The 10,821-nt window shown below is 33.8% G+C and overlaps 3 protein-coding genes and 1 long non-coding RNA gene across 5 annotated transcripts in view; 2 read left to right on the top strand and 2 right to left on the bottom strand.

Moving 5' to 3' along the window:
- LOC103509480 overlaps window positions 1-8,274 on the bottom strand; it is a 22,092-nt gene extending 13,818 nt beyond the window's left edge. The window contains exons 1-2 of one of the 2 annotated variants that reach the window (XM_008474104.3): window positions 8,117-8,274; window positions 6,843-7,043 (exon numbers count right to left, since the gene is read on the bottom strand). In XM_008474104.3, the coding sequence (XP_008472326.1) occupies window positions 6,843-7,040 (198 nt within the window). In that variant the 5' untranslated portion in view covers window positions 7,041-7,043; window positions 8,117-8,274. Of the gene's footprint in view, window positions 1-6,842; window positions 7,044-7,816; window positions 7,986-8,116 lie in introns of those variants that run through there. The other variant, XM_008474103.3, reaches the window with a different exon arrangement.
- Window positions 1-10,821, bottom strand: part of LOC103509478 (enoyl-[acyl-carrier-protein] reductase, mitochondrial) — a 20,580-nt gene extending 9,759 nt beyond the window's left edge. Inside the window, exon 1 of the mRNA XM_026823811.1 lies at window positions 10,629-10,821. Within this exon, the coding sequence (XP_026679612.1) occupies window positions 10,629-10,790 (162 nt within the window). The 5' untranslated portion in view covers window positions 10,791-10,821. The remainder of the gene's footprint in view (window positions 1-10,628) is intronic.
- Window positions 481-1,668, top strand: LOC103509479 (U11/U12 small nuclear ribonucleoprotein 25 kDa protein). Its single transcript, XM_008474102.3, has 3 exons — window positions 481-545; window positions 767-1,180; window positions 1,375-1,668. The coding sequence occupies exons 2-3, from the start codon at window positions 956-958 to the stop codon at window positions 1,618-1,620; spliced, it is 471 nt and encodes a 156-aa protein (XP_008472324.1). The 5' UTR covers window positions 481-545; window positions 767-955; the 3' UTR covers window positions 1,621-1,668.
- Window positions 8,629-9,027, top strand: LOC113467569. Its single transcript, XR_003391604.1, has 2 exons — window positions 8,629-8,721; window positions 8,874-9,027. It is a non-coding gene; the product is annotated as an uncharacterized LOC113467569 (long non-coding RNA).

Below are 10,821 nucleotides of genomic sequence, written 5' to 3'. Positions count from 1 at the left end.
ATCATATTTTTAAATATTTTTTTACTTCCTCCAGAAGCATTCAGTCAGCATTCAAAACATTTTACTGAGTTGGTGCAAAGTCACCCGGGCAGGTGCAAAGTCACCTCAGATGACGGCTGGTGGTGTCATTACATTTGTTCATAAATCATATTATTCAGAAGTCATTCAAATCAGATCTGATTTGCAAATTTCTACAGTTAGAGTCTTCCATCCTATCTATCACTTTATAACCATATGCAATATCTATATTCCTCCTCTTTCAAGACCAGGGACTTTTTCAATCTGGCAACACTGCCATTACATGTACAACACGTGATGACATTTTATAGCGGGAACATTTAAAATTTAATTTTCTTTCAAGTTCAAGAGTATCAGTATTAAAAAATTAAAGCTCCCAAAAGAGTCACAAAATCGACGACGACGACGACGACGACGACGAGAGAAGGAAGACAGGAAAGAAAGTCAGCCGTTCCGAGAACGAACATTATCCATTCAGGAGAAAATTCATCCCGAGCTCTACCCACCAAGCTAACCTAGGCTGGCTTGTAAGTACATAAACATATCTCAAAAATGATATTCATAACCTGTTGTCAGGAGAAAAGCAGTGATAACTGATAAGAGTGATAAAGTGGAAGCCTAAAATAGGATTCTTGTGGAAAGTGGATATTGGTAAGTTCCAAGTGACTGCTATAAAAAAAGAAACTGTCATTCCCCCAGATATACAAAGCTCTAAGACTCAAAAAATAATCACCTCTCTTAATTACAGGCTTGATAACTTCATCATAGAAAGTACAATTTCAAATCAAAGTCATAGGACTGGGGGCTGTCACAGCACATCTGTACTGTCTCCTATCAGTTGTAAATATTACATGAGGGGTTCTGGTTCAACACAAGAGCAGTAGGAAGCGTATGAGTATACCACCCAAGCTTATGAGTATACCACTTGATTTTTCCAATGGATGAGGTATGCTTGCAATCTTCATTCAACAAGAATATGAAAGATCTTGACCAATTACTTACTGAGACCAAAGAAGCTATAAAAAATATTCGAACTCAAAATACATTGTCACATTTACCACAGGATGTTACAGTTGAAGAAATCAAATCTGAAATGGAGCTTCTTCACGGTCAATCCATAATGTGCTGCATACAAGCTGACAATAAAAAGTTTGATATAGTGGTAAGTAGTTCTACTACTTATTTATTATTTTCGTGTTCTTTAAAATTGTTTTGCTTGCACTATGAATAGACCTGCCATATTTTTGAAATTAATGTCAGCTCTTATCATAGTTTCTTCTAATCTCATTTTGTGTTCATAAAAAAACTACCTACCTTATATCTTCCTGATTATTTAATCATTATATTAATTTTCAGATTTCACCTAAAAACACCAGGGTGAGTGACTTGAAAAGAACCATTGAAAGGCAGATCACTATGCAGATGAAAAGGAAAGGCCTTAGCAAACAAATTAGCTGGAGACATGTGTGGAAATCATATTGGTTGAGTTTTGATGGCATTAAGTTGACCAATGAGAAATCTTTGCTCAGTGAATTGGGAATAGAAAGTCAGTGTGAAATAACATTTGTGAAACGTTTGAAAGATAAAGTTAGAATCAAGTGAAAAAACATATACCTAACCATAGAGAATGCCATAGGCATGAACCCCACCCTTGATCAAACTCTATTTTTGTACTTTTTTTAAATACCTACCTAATTTGAGTAATTTGTAAAGGTATTAATGTACTTATTTCTATATACCTAACCATAGAGAATGCCATAGGCATGAACCCCACCCTTGATCAAACTCTATTTTTGTACTTTTTTTAAATACCTACCTAATTTGTAAAGGTATTAATGTACATATTTCTGTAAATAAAGTCATACATATTGAATAAAGTCATACATATTGCATTGTTTAATAATAATACCTAATACCTACTTGCTTATTAAATTTCATGTAGGTATGAGATAAATGAACCCCTTCACTTTAGGAGGTAGTATCAAATAAAATTATTGATTACTTGATGATATCAATTCTTATACCTTCACTAGGATTTGAATCTACAAGTCCCACAATCATCTGCTTAACAAGTTGGATGCTTGACCACAGAGCCATCAAGGCAGACTCTTGATCTTTCCCATGCACAATGAACATATTTTTCCCGTATGTTTCCCACTGAAAATGAAAGAATAAATATGAAAATACCATTTATAAATGTAAGTAATACTTATTATTGTGCTCTTATTAAAATTCATTGAAATAAAGGGATACAAAATTCATACAAAAATATAATATCTAAAATAATAATAAAATATTAACCTAAGAATATCTAATATATTAGGTATATTGAATAATATAATAGGGTTCCTTGGACGGATAGATTCTAAAAGTAATAAAATATGGACGGTAATTCATTATCATCATACATAGAGTTAAGTTACCTACTTAAATTGGTACTTGACAGTAACCAGTAACAATTTTATTGCAACAAATTACAAGTACCTTACTAATAATCTACCTCTTCCTTAAATTATAAGAATGGCATAAACTACCTCGTTATCTGGAAACAAACAATGGTCCCAAGGCTGGGTGGGATTTAGAATTTTTGCCATCCGTAATTGACACTTCATTTGGAGTCTACTGCATTGGGAGCCATGTTATATGTGGCTTCACAGCAACTATATTATTATGGCTTTATGTATGGCTGTTCTGAGATATTTTCTTTCTCAGGAATTTACACCAAACACTTGACAGTTTATTCCCTTGCAATCCATGATGATACCTCCATAAAGGCACACAGGACGATTTTTTCAAAAATAATATTTCATCCTTACATAAAAAATATACAGACAGTAATACCAAAATAACTACATATATATAAAAAAAGAAGCAGAAAGAGGAAGGGGACAGAAAAAACTGGACTTTTCAAGAGGAAATTTGTTCAGAGACAGATATTACAATTGTATGACCCATTTTCTCAAGTCATTTGTTACGTGTACGCAAAATCGGTAGGTATTCTGAGCTGATGTTTTTTTTTGAGCTGATTTTTTTTTTTTTTTTTAACTTGGCGGGGCGGGGCTACGGCGTTCCTTAATAATTTTCATTTTTGTATGTTAATTTTAAATAAATAAATAAAAACTTTATAAATAAATTGGGAACATGATATGTACCCCTCGTCTAAAAGTTTTAGACTAAAACTCAAACACAAATGTCTAAAGGTCCAATTACATAACACAATGTGTATATTCATTGGCAGCTCTCTCATATTTCACTTGGTAGGGTGGGGCAGAGCATTTCTGCTCCCCTTAATATGTTTGTGTCAGTATAGTCAGTAATAAAATTCTTTTGGTTATATGCTATATGGTTTGTTTGTATTTTCAAAGAATAATATATGCCACATTTCAAGTGAGAACGTAGTGCAGTTAATGATCACCAGCTGATTCTCGAGAGCATTACTGGTATTTCTAAGAAACAATCTAAGAAGAATCTTGAGTTCAGGATAAATAACCTCAAGTCAAGCAATCTACTTGAAAGGTACTAGAAAGATAAATAAGGTTATAGATATTGTAAACAAGGTACTCTTTACATTACAGGTTGAGTGGATACTGTACTATGTGGAGTGGTAGGTCGAGATCCAGCCAACGAATGAACTGTGGAAGCATTGAGAGATTGCATTGTGCCCATCTGCAAAGGAAACAGCAGAAGGAGATTTGTCTTAATTGCAAGCACCTACAAGAATTATAAGATGGGCAGTTCTATTTCAATTAAAAATATGGAAACCCAAGACCCAGTCCAGGGACAAATTTGATCTACATAAATTATTGAACCTCTGCAAAATTTTAGTGACCTGTAGTTCGAAGTAAAGTTCTGAGAACAGCAAACTATTTTTGAGCCTTTTCCAGTGGAAATAAATAACAGTACTGTAAATAAATTGGGAACATGATATGTACCCCTCGTCTAAAAGTTTTAGACTAAAACTCAAACACAAATGTCTAAAGGTCCAATTACATAACACAATGTGTATATTCATTGGCAGCTCTCTCATATTTCACTTGGTAGGGTGGGGCAGAGCATTTCTGCTCCCCTTAATATGTTTGTGTCAGTATAGTCAGTAATAAAATTCTTTTGGTTATATGCTATATGGTTTGTTTGTATTTTCAAAGAATAATATATGCCACATTTCAAGTGAGAACGTAGTGCAGTTAATGATCACCAGCTGATTCTCGAGAGCATTACTGGTATTTCTAAGAAACAATCTAAGAAGAATCTTGAGTTCAGGATAAATAACCTCAAGTCAAGCAATCTACTTGAAAGGTACTAGAAAGATAAATAAGGTTATAGATATTGTAAACAAGGTACTCTTTACATTACAGGTTGAGTGGATACTGTACTATGTGGAGTGGTAGGTCGAGATCCAGCCAACGAATGAACTGTGGAAGCATTGAGAGATTGCATTGTGCCCATCTGCAAAGGAAACAGCAGAAGGAGATTTGTCTTAATTGCAAGCACCTACAAGAATTATAAGATGGGCAGTTCTATTTCAATTAAAAATATGGAAACCCAAGACCCAGTCCAGGGACAAATTTGATCTACATAAATTATTGAGTCTAAATCAAGTCAAAGAATTTACCATGGTGACATAATTATATTATAATTAATGACATTTGTGATTAACATTCACTGTGATCACAATTACCTAATACCTTACTTTTTTCAGCCAAGGTGCTCTGATGATGAAAATTTCAGGTCATAAAAAAAGATTTATTTAACCTCCCCCCATTCAGAGATTGAATTAATTATAACTAATTTTGATTATTTTGTGATAAACTTAGAGAGTCCTTTTTTATTATTAAATAATTATAACTCATTTCATTAGAAGAGATAGTAAAATTTAATAAAATTATGTAGGTACTATCAATTTATTTTTGATGTACTAAAGACTTTTTAATTTTCTAGTAGTAAAATGTCTATAACATAGCAGTAACTTGTTTTCCTCTCGTGGTTGGGCGAGAGAAGTGATCATTTTATGAGCTCTATAGCACATTCAATATATTTATTTATTTTTATTTTTTAAATAAATTATTTCGTGAAAATAAACAAAGTTGGTTGGATAAGATTTAATGTTTGGGTATAACTAATCTTGGTACCTACTACAAATTTATCAGACAAAAGATTAAACCCCTCAATCCTGATAAAAAATGAATAAACTTGCAAGTTCCTCAGAAACTGATAAGGGTAGGTATGTGGTACCTTGGAACGATATATGGTACATATTATACAACTTTGGAACTTAATATTCATAGAATATTAGTTGTAGTATTATACTGTGGATAATTGTTTGTTTTGCTTATAACTTGGGAAATGTGGTATCTTTGCCCTTGAGTTACATTTTTGCTAGAAACAATTCACATTGTTCTCTTACTCCTTTTTCTGTAGGTACTTACCCCAAGTACTGACAACTCAGGATTCTTGCTTCTGAAATGAGTGCAATAACCATTGACTACTGTAACATGGTAGCTGGAACTGGTTGTTGGAAAAAAAAAATAATCTTTCACTGTCTGAAGTCAATATAGTATTTGACACCAGATTTCCCCTGAATAGACATCGTGTTCATGAGAGCCTCCTGGAAGTTTTTCAATGTCACAAACTTATGGGCAGGGGCAGCTAGTTTGCCTGTCCTCATCATTTCAGTCAGTTCATTCATCATTGATTTTCTCTCCGCACTTTCTTTGTTCTCTTTTTGCCAACGCGTCATCCAATGTCCTCTCAATGTGATGTCTTTGAATATGAATGCAGATGTGGGAATTTGTACAGGCTCACGAGACATTCCACCGTACGTGACCATGACACCTTTACTGACTAACGTGCGTAACAAGTTTGTAGCACTGTTACCGCCGACACAATTGAGTGCTAGTTTTGGCTTTGGTATGGACGCGTCCCGAGAAATATTTCTGAAAAGAAAAAGAATGTGAGAGGTTGGTAATTATGTACCAAATTTGTGCCATTTCATTTTTGTCTCATAATATCTTTTTGATGCTTTTCATTTTTTAGTCCGTCCTTCCTTTATTATTACTAATAATAAAAGGTATACTGGACGGACTATTGTATTCGCTTCAGTGTCGTCTGTCTGTCCCCATAGATTCATAGAAGGACTTATCCAAACCTGGTCGACCTACATATCAAATTAAAGGTCTTTTTTTTTACCAGGAACACGAAAGTGGTGGTGCAAATTTTGTCGAGAGAATCAAAAAGCCGAAAAACCAGAAGAAATGGTTTTTGGGGGATTTTTTCATATTTTCTCACACAAATGAGCTCTGATCTTGAAATTTGTCGCGACGACCTATGCGTTTTAGATAACACTTCAGTCGTTAATTTAAGACCGGTTTTAGCGTCATCTATGTTAATAGGTACATAGGTACTAATTTTCTTTAACCACGATCGAGTAAACTACGGGCTAAAAAAATCCCGGAGGGACGGGCCCAGCTTGTTGATTCATGATTATATCCACGTTGGGTTTTGTTCTACCTTTCCAATTGTATTAATGAGGAATTTTTGTACAATAGAGATCTTAGAAAAATATTTCATACATACTTACCGAAGTTCCTCTTCGGTGAAGACATAATCTGCCCCCAAAGACTTCAAATAAGACTTTAACTTGTCGATATCATCTCTGTTTCGAACTATATTGATTGTTTTTAATCCCCAGTGACGAGCGATTTGAATGACATTTTGACCACAAGCACTGTTGGCTCCATTTTGAATAACAACATCGCCTGGTGATAGGCTGTTGTAATCTTTTAACATCCCAAACAAAATAATCTCAGTAGGAAGAATGGACTTACTAGTGCATAGATGCTAATGACTAAGGATCCTCTTTGAATATCTAGAAAATAAGCATCTTGCAGGATAGGTCTTTGGTACCATGGTATTTTAATGGAATGTAGAGAGCGCACAGATTTGAGATTAGCTGTTGATCTTGTTGTTCCATGGGAATACACTGATGGTGTACCCATACTGGGAGTCTTCCTTCCATGATTCATTTTCTGAAAACAAAGTGAATGTTGTCCTTGAAAACACTTCCAAGCAAGTACTTACACATGTTTTTATTTTACATTTAGATTATTTAGAACATGATAAAGGAATTATTAAAGATAAGTATTTATTAACATTATATCTGAATAATTTTATTGATATTTCAAACATATATTTAGGAATTTTATATAAACAGTAACAACCACTCAGTAAGTTTATGAGCAACAAGTGATACACAATTAAAGGTAGGCCTTATCCCTATCTTATCCAAATGAAACTGCCAATATATCAAGCATGAACAAACAGAAACTTTAGTACCTATTCTATTTGAGATACAAAGTCAGAAATACAACTGCCAGAAAATCTCAGGTTTGGTTTATCAATAGCTATACATACTAATGATTACGGGTGTAAAAGCATTCAATGATCAGAGATATGAGAAAGTTGACAGGAACAGTTCAGATTTCATGCCAAAATGATTAATTTAGAGAAAAGTTTTCAGTAAAAGCATTCAATGATCAGAGATATGAGAAAGTTGACAGGAACAGTTCAGATTTCATGCCAAAATGATTAATTTAGAGAAAAGTTTTTAGAAGAGAAAGAGAATAATTATCTAGGAACAAGGGCCTCTGAGTAAGCAACAGAGAAAAACATTATCTAACAAGAGTAACTGGATATGAAGAAATCATCATAGAGGTACTTGCAATGCCTAGAAAATATTTTTTTTGTTCCTAATGATACCTAATCCTCATCCTAGTCATGACTTGGTTGCTCCGATACTTACGTTGATGTCAAATAATTCATAAATTGAAAATGTATTTCTTTAAGAAGGGATTCTTTCACTTCTTCAGTTTGTAAAGCAGAAGTAGGTAGCTAGTTTTAAGGATAGGTATCTTTCAATTTAATGTTTAAACTTCTACTTCGTCTTTGCTTCAAATGCTTCAGTAATTCAGCAATCTAACAAGAGTAACTGGATATGAAGAAATCATCATAGAGGTACTTGCAATGCCTAGAAAATATTTTTTTTGTTCCTAATGATACCTCATCCTAGTCCTAGGTATGACTTGGTTGCTTCGATACTTACGTTGATGTCAAATAATTCATAAATTGAAAATGTATTTCTTTAAGAAGGGATTCTTTCACTTCTTCAGTTTGTAAAGCAGAAGTAGGTAGCTAGTTTTAAGGATAGGTATCTTTCAATTATGTTTAAACTTCTACTTCGTCTTTGCTTCAAATGCTTCAGCTTCCTAGTTTATTTGTTTACATACAAAAACTTGACACACCTTTCTTGCGCGTGCGCATTGATCCAACATGAAGCTCGCGAGTTGTACACGGTCGCGCGACGTTCGACTTTGTCGCGGTCGCGGATTTACGATATACGACTGGCAACAATGCAAAATAGTTCAGTTCAAACTTCAAATTTCAAAATTCAAAAACTAAAAAAACTGGTAAAGAGATAGAGATAAGAGATAAGTGTTAACGTTAACCTGTAAACTCATTAACTGTTAAATATCCAATATCCCTTTGTCGCGGTCGCGGATTTACGATATACGACTGGCAACAATGCAAAATAGTTCAGTTCAAACTTCAAATTTCAAAAACTAAAAAAACTGATAAAGAGATAGAGATAAGTGTTAACGTTAACCTGTAAACTCATTAACTGTTAAATATCCAATATTAATCTTAAAGGTGTTTTAAGGTTTCTAGTAAGCATTTAATAATGTTCCAGCTCCATCATCAAAACCATAAGGTTTCACAATCTGCCTAGTTCCTCTCAATCTCAACGAGACTGCCTTCAGGATTGAGAACTCCAATATTAATATCCAATATTAATCTTAAAGGTGTTTTAAGGTTTCTAGTAAGCATTTAATAATGTACATACCTGAAGCAGAGTTGACTTGATATGAAGTTAACTGGCAATAAAAAAGATCAGGCTGATTCTGTGGTTAAGTTCATACTGTTCATAACTTCGGAATCAGTAAATCAGAATCAAAGTATGATACAGAACTCCTGGAAGAAATGGATAATGGAACTTTTCTGAGATAATTGAGTCAGGTATTGCTATTTTCTGTTTCTTCATTGGTATTGATGACAGTCTCTGGGCTAGCCTGTTGAAACTTTTTTTTTTTTATTATTTTTTTACAGGCTGCCTGTATCTGAGTAGGTGTCTGCTAAGGTTGCCAATTTTTTTCCGCTACTTTATGGGACAAATCGGAAAAATGGTTTAAAAAAATTAAATAGGTATCTGATTTTTACTTTCTATTATTTATGCCAAAAATATGGGATGTCCCGGGTAATACGGGATGATTGGCAACTCTAAGAACCTATGATCAATTATTTATATTTTGGGTAGATATTTAGGAAAAGTAATTCACAAATGCCAACATCAATAGATTATTTAGGAAACAAAAACACACTTTCAAAGGTTTGAATATTTAATAAGGAGGTGTGAATTGCTACACATGTTTTACACCATTGACATTGGTTTTACAAAATTGACATTGTGTAGCATACAGTTGGAAACAGATGTTGGGCTAAATTTCTATACAAGGTGTGCTAGATGTCTGGAATTTCATCAATAAAGTTATTTCAAATGACTTTCAATTCTGCTCTAAAAATTATTGACACATTTTCTGGTGGCTGCTATGAGGGGTCTAAATATATAATGTTAGCAATTTTTTTTTCATACCTTGAGCACCTAATAATGTATGGTAAGTATGTACTGCATCTAAGATGCAAAATAACTTGTTTCAAATATTAAAGATAAATTGGGGAAACAGCTGGCTTTCTCCTATGCAACTCTAATAGTGTACACAATGGAGCCCCAGCTCTTAACCCTAGCCTAGTCCTGCACTATAGTCACTACACTACAGAGCACTGACTGACTATAGACCCAAACCATTGCTCTGACCCAAACACAATTATTTCTCCTATCCTGTCTTCCTTCTCTCTTTGATTTTGGGATGATAAGACCTTAGCAGTTACAGCTCCCTTGATCAAACTTTCTCCTATCCTGTCTTCCTTCTCTCTTTGATTTTGGGATGATAAGACCTTAGCAGTTACAGCTCCCTTGATCAAACTTTTTTTTTTTTCAAGTTAGAAAAATAGAGAGCTTTGTCTCACTCTGTATTTTTTTAACATAACAATTTTGGAGGTGATAATTCTGATAAGAAAAAGGCAGAATGTTATATTATTATTAGCAGCATCAAAATAATGAATCACTTAATTTTAGGATGATAACATAAACTCATGATAAGGTCTTGCACAATATACTTTATTGTACCCACCTGATTGTACCCAGGAGGAACCATTTCTAAAAACAAGCAGTTTCTGCAGGGATGGCATCCAATGCTGATCCGTGACCAGAGTCTCCCATACAAACCTCTGCTGGCTTAGGATTAATTTCTCAAAAAAACCCCACTCTCCCAGAAAAACCCCCTCTGCTTTTAAATTAATTTTTCAAAAAAAAAAAAAAAAAAAAAAAAAAAAAAATGCTCCCTTAAGGAATGTGTTAAAAGATATTTATCTCAAAGCATTATATCTTCTATTATTGTGTTGTTATCATTGTGGAGGAAATGGCTCTGCAAAAGACTTACCTCTGTGGACATAACTTTGGGTAGCTCTTCTTCAACAACATTGACAACCTTAACAGGTTCACCGAATTCATGGAAAACTAGCTTCTTTGAACTAATAAAACGATGAGATCCAGATTGATAGGTTTTAAACACATTTATGAACAAACCCTTTACTTGCTTCATAATTGAAATTTTACATTCACAGAATGACAAG

Source organism: Diaphorina citri, unplaced genomic scaffold (genome assembly GCF_000475195.1).
Source record: "Diaphorina citri unplaced genomic scaffold, Diaci psyllid genome assembly version 1.1 scaffold502, whole genome shotgun sequence".
Classification (NCBI taxonomy): domain Eukaryota; kingdom Metazoa; phylum Arthropoda; class Insecta; order Hemiptera; family Psyllidae; genus Diaphorina; species Diaphorina citri.
This window is presented reverse-complemented; position numbering and strand designations above follow the sequence as displayed.

Coding starts and splice junctions, on each gene's coding strand:
- LOC103509479 (XM_008474102.3), top strand. CDS start 956: ATGGATGAGGTATGCTTGCAATCTTCATTCAACAAGAATATGAAAGAT. Junction 1,181..1,374: donor ATAAAAAGTTTGATATAGTG/GTAAGTAGTTCT, acceptor ATTAATTTTCAG/ATTTCACCTAAAAACACCAG.